The following is a 19,647-nucleotide window of genomic DNA, read 5'->3' as shown; positions in this document are numbered from 1 at the left end:
ACTCAAACATGAGCCATTAAAACTTTTCAATGTTTCAAATTTATATTCGTGCAGTCATCCGTTTATAGAATCTTTTTTCTTAAGATAGCCACTGTAGCATACAATCCAGAATATCAACAGTTCAAATCAGCATCTAAAATGCAATCGGTGGGTGAACCAAGACCAGGGAAATTAGATATGAAGATTTGATCATGTGTAAGGGAAACCAAGAACCGCACCAGTTAGAAGTGAGCTAGCAAGGGTAGGCCGAAAAGGATGTGAATAGAGGTAGTAAGAAAAGACTTGATGACCTACCATCGAACCGAAGGTCTGGTCTTTGATAGAGTAGAATGGCAGAACAGGATTTATGTAGCCAACTCAAATTATTTGGGATAAGGCTTAGATGATGGTGATGATTATAATTACAAATATTTTTTATTTATAATCATTAAACATTGAGATGAGTGGTGTCAAGACTTTTGAGTTGTCCCAACCCGGATGAACATAGAACTGAGTTGAGTTTTGGGGGTTCTAAACTATGTTTATGGGGAAGCCCTTCCTACCCAACGGTCCACCATAACTGCAGATGGGGGAATACACCAAGAAATGTCATTGGATTGTTGCCAAAGCGAAAGATTGTCCCCCAAAATCTTGAGTATCCCAAGAATCTGAATTTCACCGATTCAACACTCATCAACAGATCAAGCCCTCTATACACGCACATATACACGTGTATAACAAATGAAATATTTCATCTCAATAATGAAAAAAAAAAAAGAAGGGGAGAGAGAGAGAGGAAAGCTTCTCCCTAGTGTAGAAACTCAAAATGCAAACAAGAATACACAAATCTCATTAAGAAGCCTACAAAATACTTGGTACCTGAGATACCAGTCTCAGCTGTAGCTCTTTCATCTTTGAGCACAGCTCCATATTCTGCTCCTTGTAGCTCCGTAGCAGAAACTCCTTCGCTTCAACCGCCTCCTTCAATTCTTCGACTTCCCTCTTCAACATCTCAATCCTCTTCCCATCTACTCCTACAGTCCCCGCATAGTGTGACTCCAAGTCTCTTGAACCATCAAGAAACCCATTCGCCTGCCCATTTCTGGGATCGACCCGCCCGTTCCTGCCCATCACAAACTTTTTGGGGGAACCCGTTTCCCCCATGCAGTGATCTGAGATGGCCTTCCTCAGCCTCTGGATCTCCCTTTCTGATTCGAACAGGTCCTGGTTCACGGAATCGAGCTGTGACTGCAGATGGGTCGAGTGCATTAGCTGGGCGTCCGATGAGTTCTTCAGGTCGGTGATCTGAGCCTGCATCTCCAGGATCATTTCGTCCCTTCTCTTCAGCTGTTGCCTCAGCTTGTTTATCACTTCCCGTTTGCTGAGGATATCAGAACCAGACTCCGATATGCAGGGAGAGTCGGAGCTATTCGAGTATTGGTGGAATGGCTTCCGGGGGAGGTCAAGACGCTCAGGTGACGATCCCCAGATTACGCCATTCTCTTTAATGGATCCCGGTGCCGTGATTGTCACTAAAGGGAGAGCTAGAGCTGCTTCTTTTGACAGCGGACTCGTGGGTGGCTGCTTAATCTCCACCGTGCCTTCTGAAATCCCTGTTTCAAGGCAAAGGAGTTTTGATCCTGTTTAGTAATCCCATAGTCACCTGTAGAGAACTTTATAAGCAGATTGTCACACATAGCATTTCTTGCATTAGTGTTAAATGATTTAAATGGTTCTTTTTTGCAGACCGGAATAGAGCAATGGTTCAATAAACATTAGAAGCTTAGAAAACGATATTTAAAAAAAGAAGAAGAAGAAGAAGAAGAAGAGGAAAATGCAAAAATAATAATACAAATGTGATTGATCACCGTGAAGAGGATTATCTGCAATCCAGACTGAAGGTTACATTGGATGCTAAGGCTATGTTACAAACCATGGATTCTATGCCCCACCCAAATCAGACAACACATCTCATCCCACTTAAGCGAGTGGAATTTGTTCCTCTCCTTGGCTCCCTTCCAAAGGAAGTCCCTTCTCAAGCTTCCTCAGGACTGCTTTCGGACACCAGAATAAGGACATGTAATATACCAGGAGGCTAGATAAAGCGGCTTTGACTAACGTCAATCTTCCACCCAAATAGAGATGTCCACTCTTCCAACCTGAGAGCTTTCTTTCCATTTTCTCAATCACTTTATCCCATAAATACCTAGTCGGTTTTCCAAGGCAGAGGGGAGACCTAAAGAGTTCTTTTCTTCTTCTTCTTGTTCTTCTTCTAGAAAAGAACTCAAAATTGGAATCCACGTGTTAATAGTTCTCATGGAAATAATCATTGCATAATTACTGTTTTTTCCTTTCTATTCCCTTCGTTTCCACCAATCCAATCATGCCCTAAAGGTAAAAGGCCACTGTTAGTTAATCTCTATTGATAAAAATCCTACCAATGAGACAGGAAGCCGATAGTGCTGGCTTTTCAAATGCTGCAATCTTGGAAGAATCCCTATTGACAAGGATCCTGGAAGTGCGATGCAACCGAATTTACCAACAGATCAAAGAATAGATGAGAGACTATGGTAACAGGGGTTCATGGTCTAGAGGCATGCAGTTTATAAGGCCCATGCTATGCATGAAGATGATGCTTGTTTGAGGGTCCAATGATGTCGAACTGGTACAGCCATATCTAGCTGCCTTGGGCCTAATATTGTGTGAATCAGATGAGTAGCGAAGAAGTTATGACCAAATTACCAATAGGTTATAGGTTTACAATGAAAATTAGAGTTTTGTTAATGATGTCATCATGTGGGGTCCACCAAGAGTTATAATCCAAATGTTAGATACTGGAGTTAGGTACTAACCATGGTTGGTTAGCTCTTTAGTCAAGTCAAAAGTTACTCAAATGTAGTTTTGAAGTTAGCTTGGTTAGGAAGTTATCCAAGTTAACTATAAGCAAGTTATCTGAGTTAGGAGTCTTTAATTAATCTTATTTGTCAAAGATTGATTCAGTTTCTTTCTAATTTGGATGGGTTGGATCTAGGTAAGTTGTGGGCAAGTTTTCATCAATTGAACTCTCTTTTTGGGATGTAATAGGTTTTAAAAAGCCCTTATATGATAGTAACTTGAGTTAGGAGAGTTTTGGGTTATTAGGTGGTTATAAATATGGCTACATGGGGAGTTACGAATTTTAACAGAATATTTCATTTTGATGAAAAATACTTTCTTGATGGTTCGTATCCTAGGATTTGTTTTTCATTCTCCTTTTTTTTCTTTTCTTTTCTTTTTGTTTCTTTTTGTTTCTTTTCTTTTATCAGTAGTCCTGACCTGAGAAATGAGATTGGAATGTTTCAAGAGAGTTTCTTCAAATCCAGTGGTGAGACTCCACCTAGAAGATTGTTTAGCGTGATTCCTCAACAGTTCAAATTGGTGTTAGTTTTTCCTATCTTAATATTCTCGAGTGGCATCTGTTTTCGTTCACAATTTACGTCTCTAGGGAACCATTGCTATCTACAACGTGTGCTGCATCAAAGTTAGATGATAAAATCAGCAGGCTTGTTCATCTGTCTCCGAATGATCCATGCCAATAGAGCTTACAACCACACTGCTCACAGCAAACAAAAGAAACTCAAAATAATAAAATAAAAAATGCAGCCGTCCTGGTGGCGCGAACTTCTGTCAGCAGGACAAATTAAAAACAATGGTCACTGGCTTGCAGAATTGATTTGTCCTACTGCCAGGAGTCCATGCCAAGTGTAGCCAAAACTTAATGAAGTACATAAAAAAAGGGAAAAAAAAAAAAAGAAAAAAAAAAGACAAAAGACAAAAAACTGTTGGAATCTTGTATAGAGGTAAAGAAAGTACAATTTAAAAATAAAAAAAATAAAATTAAAATTTAAAAAAAAAAAAAAACAACAAAGATATCAAAGTTCCTGAGAGAGAATTTTCTGGGATTGATTGAATAGTATTTGAGAGCTTGTTGATCGTAATCAACCTATTTAATAGACTATTACATAGTGCTTGATTGTAATCAACCTATGTAATAGTCTATTAAATTGCGCCTGTGTGAGTTTGTGCTCTCATTGCTGGTCCCCAGCTCGGATAGAGGAGGATTGCGTCAGGTTGGTAGCCGGCATCAAACTTATACCATAACTTTCATCATGAATCCGAATAATATGGTTTAAATGATGATGAATCGAATAGTATTTGACAAGCCAATTCTACAACAGTACAAAATATGGTACGACACTATAAAACCATATCATTCATCATTATCATCACCATCATCTAAGCCTTACCCCAATTATTTGTGGTCGGCTACATGAATCTTCTTCCACCATTCTTCAGATTCATGATGGAAGTTACAACACAAATTTGGCACCAGTGTCAACCTAATGCAACCATCAGGCAGGTTTTCAGGCGGAAACCAGATCAAACTCGCTGAAGAAGATCAGACCAACGACCTCCTTCGTTACTCAATGAGGGACGTTTTACTAGACAGTTAAGCCCAAAGGTCTCAAAAACGTCGAGGCTCCTATGAAAGAGCCATAACAGCCATCTTCCATGACCTCATGGGAGAAATCCTTGAACATTACGTTTACGATATTCTCGTCAATTCAAAGACAGCAAACCAGCATATCCAGCATCTCGAGAAGATCGCAGAGTGAGCACCTAGTACAATACAACCTTTGCCTAAACCCTCAGAAATGTGCCTTTGTCTAGGCTTGGGACCGGCAATGAGAGCACAAAATTCCCACAGGTGCAATGTAATAGACTATTCCATCGGCTGATTATAAAAAAAAGTGCTATCTAATAGTTTAGCACATAGGTTGACAACAATCAACAAGTTACTATAAAACCATATAAAACACAATCAATTGGCTTTTCATCAGTTTTTAGTTTCTTTCTAATTTAGATTGGGCTGGATTTAGGTTAGTTGTATTTCTAGCGTGTAGGCAAGTTTTCATCAATTGAACTCTCCTTTTGGGATGTAATCGGTCTTAAAAACGAGAAATGCTCCAGTGCTCCGATTTGACCATCTAATCCATTGATCTAGACCATTTATTAGGTCCAGTATACATTTTGTCAATTACCCTGCAAACATCATAGTTTGACAAATATTAACCATTTGATCATGCCGTTTAATATGGACGGTCAAGACCATTTCCCAAAAAAAAAAGAAAAAAAAAGGTGGAATAAACAATTTGATCCATCTATTTCTTAGGGCCCATCATGGATTGCTTATGATTCTAATAAAGTATCACCTATGTTAGGTAATTGTAACCATCTAACCCATTGCTTGGATAAATAATGGCTATAAAAGATAAATCCAGATTAACAATGGATTGGATAATATGATCTTTGCTATTTTTTCATGATAGGCCATGAAATGTGTTCTGCACTTAATGGGCAGTTGAGAACTTGAGATTGATCGATGGTACTATCCACATGAACGGGATGCAACTAGGAGCGCTGTAACTTATAGTGCTCAAAGAGCACTGGAGCATGTCTCCTTAAAAAAGTCCTTTTATGATAGCAACTTGAGTTAGGAGAGTTAGACTCAAAAGAGTTAGGTTATTAGAGTTGTTTAGATGGTTATAAATATGGCTGCATGGGGAGTGATGAATTTTAATATGATATTTGATTAATGATGAAATCACTTTCCTCACGGTGTGTATGCTAAGATTTGTTTTTCTCTCCTTTTTCTTTTCTTTTATTTTTTCTTTCTTAATCAATAATCCCAAGATTGGATTGTTTTGAGTGTGATTCTTCAATTCTCATGGTGAGACTCCACCTAGAAGATTAACTTAATGAAGAACATTAAAAGAGGAGGAGGAAAAAGAAAGAAAGAAAGAAAACTGTTTGAATCTTGTGTAAGAAAGGAAAAGAAAGTACATTAAAAAAAAAAGAAGTCATAATGTCAAAGTTCCTGCCAGAAAGAATTTTCAGGGATCAATCAAATAACAAGCGAATTCTACGACAATACAAAATATGGCACGGCACTAGAAACCATATAAAACACAAATCGATCGGTTTTTCATCAGATCACGGAACAAAGCTTCGCAATTAATGTGCATTACATGCAATGTCCTTCAAACAAGGAGAATAGAGCAAATTACAGACAATTCTCTCGATAACTACATTGGATTCAACATATCTATACCTTGATGTGTTAAATAATCAATGCCATCTACAACTACTGCTTCAAACAAACATGCCTCCACCCTTTGAATTTCTAGATGGACTCAGCGTGCCGACAGCCTGACACAAATTTTCTAACACAGATATGCTTTAAAATTACCACATATTTGTAGATGAATTTCTTTTAAGCTATAATAACATTTGTGCATGCAATTTATTGAACTTCAAATATAACCTTGCAGTTCTTCCATCATGTGCATGCAGACATACATATTTTGCCTCCTTATCTGCTTTCAAATGCATATGGCAACCTTTCTTAAATCTTCATAAAATGCAGGTGGATGAAACTTATCAGTGCTAATGAAGCAAATTTTTGTATTCTAACTACTAACTTTGTGCATATAAGACCGGCATCCTAAAAACTAATCCATGATATAGCAAGATGAAAGAAAATTCACTCTTGACTTAACTTTCCTCTAAAGCCCCTTTGAACAGATGGTCTAATTGTTTTAGTACAAATCTAGTCATAATGATGAAGTAAATAAGCCCCATACCTGAGATACAATGGTAACAGCCATCTTCATCCTGCGTAAAACAACATGTTGTTGAAGCTCTTGACCTCCTTCTGGCAGTAAATTTACCATTTGCTGAATTCACAACAAATTTGAAAGAAGTGGGCACATATAAGTCTATAGAAATAAGGTGACTACAAAGCAAGTTAGGTGTGATTAGCATTACCAGCATTATCAGGCCGCTTTGTCTCCAAGGCCTGCTTCAGTTTGAATCCAAGCCTAACTGATAGCGTACTCAACAAGGCACCACCAGCAATAAAGACCCAATTCAACCCCTCCCCTCGGATACATATCGGTTTTTGAGCTCTTGAAATTGTCCTATCGGTGTTTGATTTCATTTTAAGAATAAGCTCTTCGTTGGATGAAAATGCTTTGAAATAATCAGATGTGACCTGCATGATTACATATAATGCTGGGACAATCACTAATAATAATGACGCAAAAAGAAGGAGAATGCATTCTTTGCAATTCCACAATCGCAAGAAAAGGTCAACTACATCACGAAAAAAAAGACACCTCAAACGACTTTGTTTTAGATGTGGATCCCATAAAGAGAAGCAGACATCATCTATTTGCATAACAGAAACACAAGCATCTAATATTCCACAAAAGGAAACCTGAAATTAACAAAATCACTTAGGAATCCCAAAACGCATCTTATTTTTTTCAGAAAATAACCCCAAAGGGGGAAGCAATAGTGGATCCAGGTGCGAAACTTGTGAAGCACCTGTTACAAATTATGGCAAGTATAAACAGCCAGGGACTGGACGTAGGAGCATGAGTGTGAGTTCCAAGCATGATTTTGTTTTAGATGTGGATCCCATAAAGATAAGTAGACATCATCTATTTGCATAACAGAAACACAAGCATCTAATATTCCACAAAAGGACACCTGAAATTAACAAAATCACTTAGGAATTCCAAAACGCATCTTTTTCTTTTTCTTTTTCAGAAAATAACCCCAAAGAGGGAAGCAGTAGTGGATCCAGGTGCGAAACTTGTGAAGCACCTGTTGCAATGTTATAGCAAGTATAAACAGCCAGGGACTGGATGTAGGAGCATGAGTGTGAGTTCCAAGCACGAGGCACCTGCTAGAGGGTTCCTGCTGCTATACCTGAAGTGCCTCATTTAGCTGTTTATTCAGTTGTATGCCAATATTCACCCCTTCTCCCTATTCAAAGGCTTCCCTCAATACTTGCTTGAAGTTCTTTACCATTCTTTTCTCATTTCGTCAATTCTTCATTTTTGTAGAACCCAACCATGCATGAGTCTCTCTCTCTCTCTCTCTCTCTCTCTCTCTCTCTCTCTCTCTCTCTTGAAGTTCTTTACCATTCTTTTCTCATTTCGTCAATTCTCAATTTTGTAGAACCCAACCATGCATGAGTCTCTCTCTCTCTCTCTCTCTCTCTCTCTCTCTCTCTCTCTCTCTCTCTCGCACATATATATATATATATAGTAGCAGCATTCCCCATTCCCTTGGAGGGGAAAACAACAAATGTGAAGAGCAATGCGACATGAAGCGGTTTGTGGGGTTCTAAGTTCTAACAGACTATGATGGAAGCATCAAGGTCTCATTCTTTGGTCCTACCACAGTGGGAGGCCCTAACAAAGCAGAAAGTAATAGAGCTTATGAGAGGGACTGAGGTTACTGTCCACTTCCTTCTCCTGGTTGAGGTTGGTGTAATGCTTCCTCACTTTATAATGTTTCAAGATATTTCTAAAAAAAATCTGTGACCCATAAAAAAGAAGCCCTCTGTAGGGGAAATAGACAAAAGGGTAGACAAACAAGAAACTAGATTTCATAAGACCCTTACAAGATCAACAACTCGACTTCCGGCAAATTTCAGTACTATGGCTTGGTACCATACCTCGTAAGTTGGTGCATTGTAAGTTGCAACAATTGAGATGGTTCATATCTAAAACACCTTCTAATGATGGCTCAATGACAAATGCAATGCGTGGCAATGGTTGGTTTGAACAAGCTCAACATTCCCATCTATGGTGCCAACTAATAAAGAATGATTAGACAAATCATCGAGCTCCACGTGTCTATTAATTACTCATGACTTAGTTTGGAAAACAAGGATTGGACGATGGGAAAAAATAAAAATAAAAAATCCTAGGAAGCCTGAATGTAACTAATGGTTTGTCCTGAAAAAGCCCAAACCAATCACATTGTCAACACCTCTAACACAAACCCTGCCCTAAGTTTTCAGGCTCCAATCTCACGGCTTGAAGCTTCTCACTCCAACTTTCCTCTACACCACTCACATATTCACTTCAACATCTCACTCGTATGATCCTCAGTGCTGACGCAGAACTCCTAAACCAAAATTTCTCCTTGACACACATCTTGCAAATCCACATTCAAGTGTCTCATTCTCAACTATCAGATGCATCGGGATCAAGTGTCTCCTCTTTACAGGCTGTAAATGGTTTACAGCATTTAACCCCATCCCATTTACAGGCAAAAGGTTCAGATTTCATTTACGATCTCTCGATTTACAGCCTAATGGCTATAAATGGAACGATTGGCTCTCCATTTACAGGACTTAAACAAGTTACAGGCTATCTAAACACAGACAATCATTTACAGCTTAAAGACAAGCAGGACAGGCTGTAAATGATTTACAGGCATCCAAACAACCCCTAAAACAGGGATGGATCTAATCTTGATAATCCCAGCAGTTATGCATTTCTCGCCTCAGCTATTTTTAAGATAGAGCTAAATCTGACCCTCAAACAAAGACACCTTACAATGTATATGAAGCATTTCTTAAAATCATCTAACAACAGAAATAAATATTAAATCCGAGGAGAAAATCCAAGCTGTTAATCAAGTAACACGAATCAAAAAACCAACACAGGCTTCGATTCTAGCAAAATCAGTACCAAATCAAGACGCAAAATGTCTGCAAGGAGAGAGAAACCGACCTCATTCGACCGCGCTAGGGTTTGTCCCTCCCTCCCTCTCTCGTTGTAATCATCAAAGTAAGCAGACAGAAGAAGCTTCTCTCTCTAACGGAAAGGAAAAAGAAAAAGAAAAAAACAGAAGAGAAACGCTCACACACAACTACTTGTACGTCGCGTGTGGGACCCACCACGGTGTTTATATGACATCTTGGCCGTCCAGCAAGCTTTCCCCAACACGAAAATGGAATGGGATGCCCAAAATCAGGTCCATCCCACCATTATTAGATGAGCCTTCATTTTTTCTCCTTCTTCTGCTTCAGCTTACATAAAAGCAACAAAACCCTCGGTTCGATTTCGCGGCTTCGGCTGCGAGGATTTCGAAAACCGGTGCCACGTCATCCGCCACGTGGGCGGGGGCGCGAGTTTTCCTGTTCTTCCTCTCAACAGAGCCGGACCTGACGAGTTGTGCTCTTCACAGCTGCCGCACAACCAAAACATAATAATACGCCCAACTCATGGGGAACCATTTAAAACTTCAATAGATAGAAAACAATAAGAGGGAGTTTTTAAATACTCCTGCAGAGCGTTACGCTCGATACGCAGGCACTCAGAAATTGAATGCACCTCAGGCATTGACTCAGATTAACCGACCAAGTTCTGTCACTCACGTTCGCTGGGTTAGAATCCCAAAATCAGACTAATTGAACATTCCTAATCTCTGATTCGGGACACTTGTTTCTTAAAATAAGAAAATTGGATTTTTTACTTTAACCGTCCAATAAATGTTCACCAGCCCGATGGTTAGATAATAGAATATGCAATCTTTGTTTCATGTATGCAAATTTTAAATAATTTTTATACTCTCCCAGTTTGGAAATTTTTTATGAGTTTGACAGATTCGCATCATCTACCGAACTATGCTATTATGGAAATTTCTAATGATTTAAATATATGTCTATTCCTTAATTTATTATAATGCAAACTCATATGCAAGGGTAGTTATTTAGTGCTCTGGCAGCAGTTGATGCTCTGCACACCAATACCAATATATTTTCTACTTGGCATAGGGCCCAATCCTTCCGTGTCCATAATTATCTACCATTGATTCAACCGTTATTCAAATTAAGTAGTGGACCACAATATCTTCGCTGTGATCTAGCTCTATTCATATACTTGAATCAACCCAGTTCTTCCGGTATCCATAGTTATCCACCGTTGATCCAATCACCATACAAGTTAAGTAGTAGACCACAATATCTTAGTTACTGAAATTATCATAAATTATATAGTTAAAATATTTTTAACAATTAAAATAAAATATTAACAATAAAAAATATTTAAAAGACCATTTAAACCTTTTGAATGTTGAGTCAAACTAAAAATTCACTTTATGGATGGTTGTTACAAGAAGGTTCATAGGTAACTAGTTGACCTTTGTTTGATGATTTGAACCTGGATCATATCCTAATAAATATATCCCATCACACTCACATGTAAATCACTATAATTGACTTTGTGGGGCTAACCAAAGCAGGTTATAATAAGAACTTAAAACTCAGTGCATGTTCTTAGGTAGTAAAAACTAGTACATTTATAAGTTAATCAATTTTAGGCATGATGAGACTCTGGTAATCTTCTTCCAATGCAAGTATCTAATGAATTTAATAGCAAAATAATATATTCATATACTAATACTTCCATAGAGATGAGGTAAATTTAGAGAATAATAGAGAAAGATATATGTTCACAATCTTATGAAGGTGTTCACAGAAATTGTATGAATCTATTGCTTAAAGAGTTTATTTGTAGATAATTAAAAGTGAAAAAAAAAAAAAAAAGAGGTTGAATCCAAGAAAGAAAAGGAGAAGTAGGTGAATAATGAGAAGAAATATTGTTGAAATGGTGACACAAACATTGTTATGGGTTTATTTACTTTTTTGAATCTATATGTCTCATGTTTCACATGCTAACAAGGCCTAAGTGTTAGTGGACTCCTTTTGCAATATTTTTAACATTTTTCTCAGGAAAGAATAACTTCTAGGATTCTTCTTAAAAATGTGTTTTAAGAGCCTCTAATAAGAGAGAGCTAAGATTTTTTACTATAAGTTTTCTTCATTATTGTAATTGTCTCTGAACGGTATATTGATCGTTGCTTTGTGTTGTAATTTTTTCTCGCAGGATTTTTAATGTAAAAATTATGTTTTGTGTGTAATTATTTGGATTTTTTTAATTTTCTCTTATTTGTTTCAATACATATTAATGTGCTTTTAAAGGCTTGGTCCTCCAACAAGTACAAGAATAATAGCACAATAAAGAGAAATAGAGTCCAAGAGAGTGAATGAAAAGTATATGAATAATGAGAAGTGGAAAATGGAAGAATAGGAGAGAATCTCTCATGTAGCTTTTTCACACATGCGGGGGACTTGAAGTCCTTTTTTAGAGACCTTCCATCCCAAATTGTCATCGATCCCTTCATTTAGAACGAGCACATGACAATAGTCACAAGCTTTCTCAAAACTTATTGGGTAATCCTAAAATGATAGAGTACACTCATAAGCAACATAACTCTCCCTTAGTCAATGGCCTCCTAACCCCCTACAAGGAAAGTAAAGAAAACCTTCCCATCAACCTATGTTCTCTTGTATATAATAAGTCCACAAATTAATTATGACAATAATAATATATCGATGCGGAATTTATTGCCATGATAATTTATAGCCATAAACATCAGTATTAATGATTAAGATAGACATTGCCACTAAGGGCCCACTTAGATACCACCAAATAAGTTGCTACTTATTCCAGTAAATAAGTACGTTTAGTTTAAGATCAATTATAAGTAATTTTTTTAATTTAAAATTGCTTCATCAGTTCAACTTAACAAGTAAAAATCAAAATAAATTACTTGAAGTATAAGTAGCTTAAGTAACTTAGGATCCAAATGCTCCTAAAAAAGGGACGCAATGGAAGTGTGAACAATTGGCTAGTGGGGGTGGCTAAGTGTGACAAATTTGGCTAGTGGGGGTGGCTAACAGTGAAGTGTGAACTGACAGTGGAGTATACTAACAAGCTACCAAAAAAAAAAAGGGTCATAATGGAAATGGATTGGCAACTCCCCATGCCACTGATCAATGGCTTATGGTCAGTGCTATGTGGGCCCCAATATGATGTATTCCATTTACTTTTTTAGGTCATTTTATGGTATGAGACAAAAAACAAGGTATATTCCAATCTCAAGTGGACTACATTATAGGAAAAGGTGTTGAATGAGCGTCGACCATTAGAAACCTTTTAGGGGCATAAAAGTTCTGGATTAAGATGATTTTTGTTTTTTCCCTTCATCTGGGACTGCCTTTATGACCAAGCCAATAGATTGGATGTCAAATAAACAGTACAGTGGGCCTTAAGAGGATTTTAATGATGGATATCCATTTACTATTGCTTTCTTGTGGTTTGGTTCACTTGAGATTTGTGTCCCTCTCATCTTTTGGATCAAGCCTTAAAATAACCTGTAAAAATGGATGAATGGAATTGATGAAACACAAACACATACATAATGGTGGAGCCCACAGAGCACCGACCACTGGCCACGGCGCTGGTGGCAGGGGGAGTAGCCAATCCGTTTCCGGTTGTAATGGCTTTCCATCGCGCACAACTTTAACAACCTATTAATTGATGGTGGTTCATGTGACACATGTGGATGCTGCAACATGAATAGTCACACGTATGGAAAATGTGACATGTGTGGAACATTACTTCTTTTTTTTTTTTTTTTTAACACACGCACGCACACCACCACACACTCACGCCGTAGTGGGATTTCACCACCTATGGATACTCGAACCCTTGACCAATCGACCAAGTGTTGAAACTCGTAAGAGTCTACCACCGGAGAAAGAGCAAAGACCCGCGTGGAACATTACTTCGCTGGAATAGTACTTCTTTTTCAATAGACATGTTCTGTCTTGGTCCGCCTTCTAGTGAAGCTGTCGTTATTTTAATAGTTTCTGTCCATAAATGAACTAAACAAATTATACATTGTGCGTCTGTCCTGTCTTTATCGTAGACATAACTTTGCTTGCATCGGAGTGACCGTGGGCTCCACATTTTTATAAGTTAAATAACTTTAATTGAAAATTAATATATGCCACGTGTAACATTTATGATTTCACGTATATAGAATTCCATAATGTGCTAGAGTATAGTAACTCCCTCCTCAAAACCAGTCCTCAATCACCAAACACAAATGTATCACACGTACCCATTGGAAAATTGGAAATTGCAGGATCGTGGATGTTCACTCAACAGGACTGTTGAGGCGAAAATCTGGTTCGTCTTCTTAGACCTTCGTATACCTGCACGGAAAGAGGACAAAGGAGACCCTGGCTTGAGCAGGGGACCCTCCGATGCCAAAGTCAGGCCTGGATTCTGGGTCTAAAATGTGTTGAGGGGTTTTGAGAACGAATTTCTGCCTTACTTCACAAGACGATGGAGGCTCTTCTTTTATAGCTGCTGGAGAGGATTCTCCTCCTGATATCGTGTGCGGGATCCTCTCCTGGTATCACGGAGATAGGATCGTGCCCATCTCCAGTCTTCATCCGATCCCGTGAGCTTCGGGGTTGGGGATCTTATCCCAAGATATTCGGGATGAGGCTTTATCTTGAGCTGGCCGATCTGATAAGAAGATCGACCCGATGCATGCCCGGATCGCTAATGTGTCGTCCGAACCGACTTAACTTCCGTCTCGGTTTAGTGAACCGTGCCTCGGATCCGACACATCCTTTGGCGACCCGAGGCATCAAGTCCGAGTCTCCGAACTCTGTATCTTTTGTCCCCAACAAGGACCATTGATGCATGTATTCTGTCCTAAATGAGGCTGCTCCACTGTTTAGCTATGCGACACGTGCGATTGAACATAGACCGTTGCCTATTATCTTAGCTGCCCATTTCTTGGTTGCGTGCGGTTCACACCGATGGATGGCCCAGGCGATTTGCTTTATTTGCTTTATTTTCTCTTTTTTGACTGGTCCACCTGTATTACTAGTTCTTTGCAGTTTCGCTCATCACAGTGCACCTTGAAAATACATACGGTGATCCGGACCGTTGAGCTGATGTGCCACCAAGGGCGGACCATAAAGAGTGGTGATTCAGCAAATCTGGCTATCCAGTTATTGTGAGTTTTATTTATTGGACTAATGTGCCCTGCTGCTCACCGTTCAGCTTGCAGATCATTCACTGGACAGCCACCATCGTTTGGCCCACTTGCCTTACGAGAATGGCTTACATTTCTGCCATGTGTACAGTGAGGAAACACTGCATGGAATTTCAATGCAGCGATTGCATATCCCTACACTGGACGCGGTTTGGCTGGGGACCCCAACATCAGCCAGCTAGCTGATGTCCAAGCTCTTTAGGCCCCACTATAATGTATATGTCTTATCCACGCCGTCCATTCATTTTTTTCAGCTCTTTTTAGTGCATGAGCCCAAAAAAAAGACAGATTCAAAGCTCAAGTGGACCACGCCAGAAGAAAAAATGGGATTCAACACTTACCATTGAAATCTTCTTGGGGGACACAAGTTTTGAATCAAGATAATATTTGTGTTCTTACCTTCATCCAGGGTTACGTGGCTTTATGAACAGTTTGGATGGCAAATAAACATTGCAGCGGGTGCCAAATTTTTTTCAATGGTAAGTGTTGAATCCCCAGTCTTTCCTGTTGTGGTTGACTGATATTCCTCGTTCGGTTTTTTGTTTGGTTAGCTTGTTAGTACACCCACTGTTCCTCGTTTTTGGGTTCATGCCCAAAATGAGCTGGCAAAATGGATGTACAGAATAGGGCGAGCAGCAGGGTCGAGACGTGGATCCCAACTGCGTCTAGTTTCATCACCACAGTACACGTGGCAGTCGTGATAATCTTACGCGTGCCCCGCATCATATAATGCCATTTATGTCGCCAGAATAGAACCATGTATATCACGGAAATGGGCCACTATCCAATGGCTAGTGTCTGTGCTCTGTGGGCCCCACCATGATGTGTGTGTTTCATCCATGTTGTTCACCCATTCTTTCATATCATTTTATGGTATTAGCCCAAAGACGAGGTTGATCCAAATCTCAAGTGGACCGCACGGTGTTTATTGAACGCCCACCATTAAAAACTTCTTGGGAGCCACAAAAGTTTTAGATCAAGCTGATACATATTTTTTCCCTTCATCCAAGTATGTATGACCTAATAAACAGGTTGGATGTCAAATAAGCTCTAGGAAGTTTTTAACGGTGAACATTCAATGAATACTGTTTTCCCATGTGTGGTCCACCTGAGATTTAGATATACCTCATTTTTGGGATCAAGATTAGAATTATCTTTCAAAATGGGTGGACAGCATGGATAAAACACATACATCATTGTGGGGTCCACGTAGCACCGACCACTACCCACCTGGCCGGTGGCAGCGTCACTAGCCAAACCTCGTCCGTACATAACAGGCAAGCACACGTTCGATGTGGCAGACATGTTTGAGATCCTGGCTTTCCATCTTGTTGGAAACAATTAAGATCTTCTACCTCAAGATTGTGTTAATCTGGATCGTGGAAATTGTCGGTAGGCATGGCCCACATTTTCCTTTTATTTTTCTTGGCCAAAAGATCAAAATGCGCTTGTCATGATCATGTGGACAAAATACCTACTTACGGCTACACATGTGAGTCCCACCTCCGCATGAGGAGGGACCCAACAATTTTTGGATCCGTTCGATGGCCCACTTTAGTGCCAGTGCCAGACATTCGGTGGCGGGCCAAATGACTGTGCGTATATGATTCACATGAAGTCATTCGCTCCTGCACGCCTGGCGTTTTCCTTAGAAAAAAATGGAGTAACTGGTGCTCTGGCCGCGCATGACGCTTGATACGCATCACCCTGAAATTGTATGCGTGGGACACATCAACTCACTGTCTCTATGTCATCTTCCTAAAATCAGATTACTTGAACAATCTTAAGCATAGATTTTTATTATTAGTGGCCCAATGAAGATCAACCAATCCGATAGCCGGAAAAGCAACTAAGCATAGATTTTTATTTCATTTTGTTTTTATGCATAATACATTTAAATTGGGACCCATAATTTGGACAGCTTAATCTAAATCTGCATACGCAAAATATGCTGCCAGCACATCAATTTTTTTCTTGTTCCAAAAAGAAAAAAAAAATAAATAAATAAAATGCTCGAGTGCTCTCAGAGTACTTGTAAGTTATAGTGTTCCTAGTTGCATCGAGACACCTACACACTACAATCCATTGATCTAGACTGCTCATTAGGTGCAGCGCATATACCATGGGCTACCACATAAACATCACACAGATCCGACAAATACAAACCATTTGATCAGTGGTCTTCAATATGGATGGCCTAAGTTATTTACATAAAAAAAGTCCAAACAGCAGTTTGATCAATTTATTTGTTAAATCCCATCATGGAATGCTAATGATTCTAAAGGTTCACTTTTGTTAGGCAATCGTAAACGTCCATACATGGATTTGACAACCAACGGCTGTAAAAACAAGGCCAAATCAAAGATGGATTGGATTATCCGATCAGTACAAGTTTTGTACGGTAGCCTATGAAATGTGTTCTAGATTTAATTAACCGTTCAGATTGATCGTTTGACTATCTAATGGACCGCTGCAACTAGGACCACTATAACTTATAGTGCTCCGAGAGCACTAGTGCATTTCTTAAAAAGAGAAGAAGAAACAAAAGAAAATAGAGAGACTGCTCAAAGCAGATCAGGGCCCACATGGGACGTCTCCAGATTAAAAACGTATCTTTAAAAAGTCCATAACTGTAATTAGCTTGTGGTGGCATCTTCTTTCACCTTTGAGAATTTCCCAAATAAAGAGAGACTGCTAAAAGGACAAAGCAGATCAGGGCCCACCTGGGATGTTTCCATATTAATAACGTATCTTTAAAAGGTCCATTAATATAAATAGCTTGTGGTGGCATCTTCTTTGACCTTTTTCGGAAATTCTCTCCCTCAAAACATTACTTTCACGAGAAAGTTCCATGGAATACCCCTCTTAATTATGTACGTGAAAGCGTGAGGTGATCGGGATTAAGGACCGTTGGATGCCTTGTGGATGGACTATGGACCAAAATTACAAAGTGATTGGACAGCTCTGACCATTAGTTTGTGCTGATTTTGATATTTCAATGTGGACTGTTTCTTCTGCAGGTCATTTATTGGTTGGCTATGACAGTCCAATCACCTTAATTTTTTTGGGTCATGATGATATCCATGTAATGGCCCACCACTTCAACGGTTCTGATCACCATATTTTTGCCACCCGAACTGCTTTAAGGGTATTAAATTAAATGCATAATAGTATACCTCAAAACATAATCCAACTTCTAACGAGTGCTACGGATGATTTGATGGTTATGATCACCATATCTTTGCCACCTGCACGCACTGCTACTCCAATTGATTACATTGGTTCATACACATGCGCCAAGAAATGGACACCGCTCAGCATATTCGATGAATCATAAGAAAAAAAAATTATGTTTAAAAAATGTCCTAAAAAACCGATTTATAGACATCTAATGGGTGGTTAAAATGAAAAATGTCAATTAATCAAAGGTTAAAATGGTCCCGCAGAGAATGATGGATGATACGCAGGCACTTGGGAATTACTTAGGTCTTGCATAAGTTGTATACAGGTAGTCGGATCAAACTGTCCTAATCACCTGCGACCCTATGGCTCAGTGGTAGACTCGCAAGGGTTTCAACGTGAGGTCATTTAAATAAAGTTCCAAGAATAAACGGCTCCGATTACCCAACCATCTCTGCATTTGGTGGCCCGCGGATCTTCATCTGGAACATTCAAAATGGAGGGCAAGGATACAGCCAATGCAAGAAACAAAGGGGGTGACATTTTCCATATTTTTATAGCATACTGTCATATGAAATGTACAAAGGAACAGTTGTTTGCTACGACCGCAATCATGTCCTTTATTTTAAATTTGAAATTTCTCTATTGGGCATGGATTTCGTATGTGTGGGGCCCACTAGTGGGTTATCCAGACCATTGAGCTCATGGTTCCATCATGGATGGACAATGCCCCATGCAAATACATGGTTAAGAATAAATGTATCAATATCCGATAGCAGTAAGGCAAGCAAAGAAGGCAAATATTGGATAGGATCTTGCAATTTGGGAATTGTGGGGCATGGTTCATCTGTATGGGGCCATCAGATCAATGGCTTGGGCAACCTAAACATGGATGATCTACACTTAAACTTCATGCACATCAAGACTCTCTGTTAGTGACTTGACCTTGGCTCGGTGGTAGACAGCATGCGTTTCAACACTAAGGGTCTGTTTGGGCAAACGGCTTTCGGCGTATTAAAGGGGATTATGTGAGATAGGATTGTCAAATCCCTCCTACCCTATTCCTCTTCCTGTTTAGGTGGCGACGTCTGCCGGAAGTCGTCCGTCCTTTGCTTATACGCGGGAGATATAGAGGGATTGCGAAATCCCTTCTCGGATTCGTATGACAAAGTAAAGGGAATAAATGTCCAGGAACTGCAGTCGGTACCACCATCTTCTACAATGCTCTATTTTTTGGAAAATGTGTTACATTTATATGACATCCTATCTGTCTAAAAAGGTTGGAAACATCATGGAAATCATCTGGCGCAAAAATCAGGCTGTTCGACTTATCTGATGATCCAGAGAATTGATATGAATTTAAGGACGTCAATCTAAGCCAATAAAAATTTGTGGTCTTTTTTAATTATGAATTTTTATTATTTCATAATATAATATTTTATTTATGGATTAAACTATTCAATGGTTTAAATTTTCCACAAATGCGACATGTTGGAAGAGAAATATGAGAAGCACGAGATGCTTGGGGTACTAATGCTAGTACCTAACAATTTCTCCCATATTATGAACTAGACATGATCTGATACAGCGGCTGTATCATAAGTTATGATACAGTCATACTTTTCAGATAACATATCACATAAATAGAATATCAAATCCGTT

At 39.1% G+C, this 19,647-nt stretch overlaps 1 protein-coding gene across 1 annotated transcript; it reads right to left on the bottom strand.

Moving 5' to 3' along the window:
- Positions 1-630: 630 nt before the first annotated feature.
- On the bottom strand, positions 631-18,528 carry LOC131249450 (uncharacterized). Its single transcript, XM_058250260.1, has 5 exons — positions 18,430-18,528; positions 9,573-9,698; positions 6,847-7,072; positions 6,663-6,755; positions 631-1,592 (listed from the first exon to the last, which is right to left on the bottom strand). Exons 1-5 carry the CDS (start codon positions 18,526-18,528, stop codon positions 841-843), a joined length of 1,296 nt encoding a protein of 431 aa, XP_058106243.1. The 3' UTR covers positions 631-840.
- Between the last annotated feature and the right edge of the window lie 1,119 nt (positions 18,529-19,647).

The sequence above is a fragment of the Magnolia sinica genome, chromosome 6 (assembly GCF_029962835.1).
Source record: "Magnolia sinica isolate HGM2019 chromosome 6, MsV1, whole genome shotgun sequence".
NCBI lineage: Eukaryota > Viridiplantae > Streptophyta > Magnoliopsida > Magnoliales > Magnoliaceae > Magnolia > Magnolia sinica.
The sequence above is the reverse complement of the archived record's forward strand: the minus strand, read 5'-3'. Positions and strand labels throughout refer to the sequence as shown.

What these genes read in the sequence shown, in the direction of transcription:
- LOC131249450 (XM_058250260.1), bottom strand. Translation starts at nt 18,528, where the DNA reads ATGTCACCCCCTTTGTTTCTTGCATTGGCTGTATCCTTGCCCTCCATT. An exon ending in CCAAATGCAGAGATGGTTGG is followed by an intron (nt 9,699 to 18,429) that starts GTAATCGGAGCC and finishes CCTTTCCGTTAG; the next exon opens with AGAGAGAAGCTTCTTCTGTC. An exon ending in CTGTTACCATTGTATCTCAG is followed by an intron (nt 1,593 to 6,662) that starts GTATGGGGCTTA and finishes GCCTTGAAACAG; the next exon opens with GGATTTCAGAAGGCACGGTG.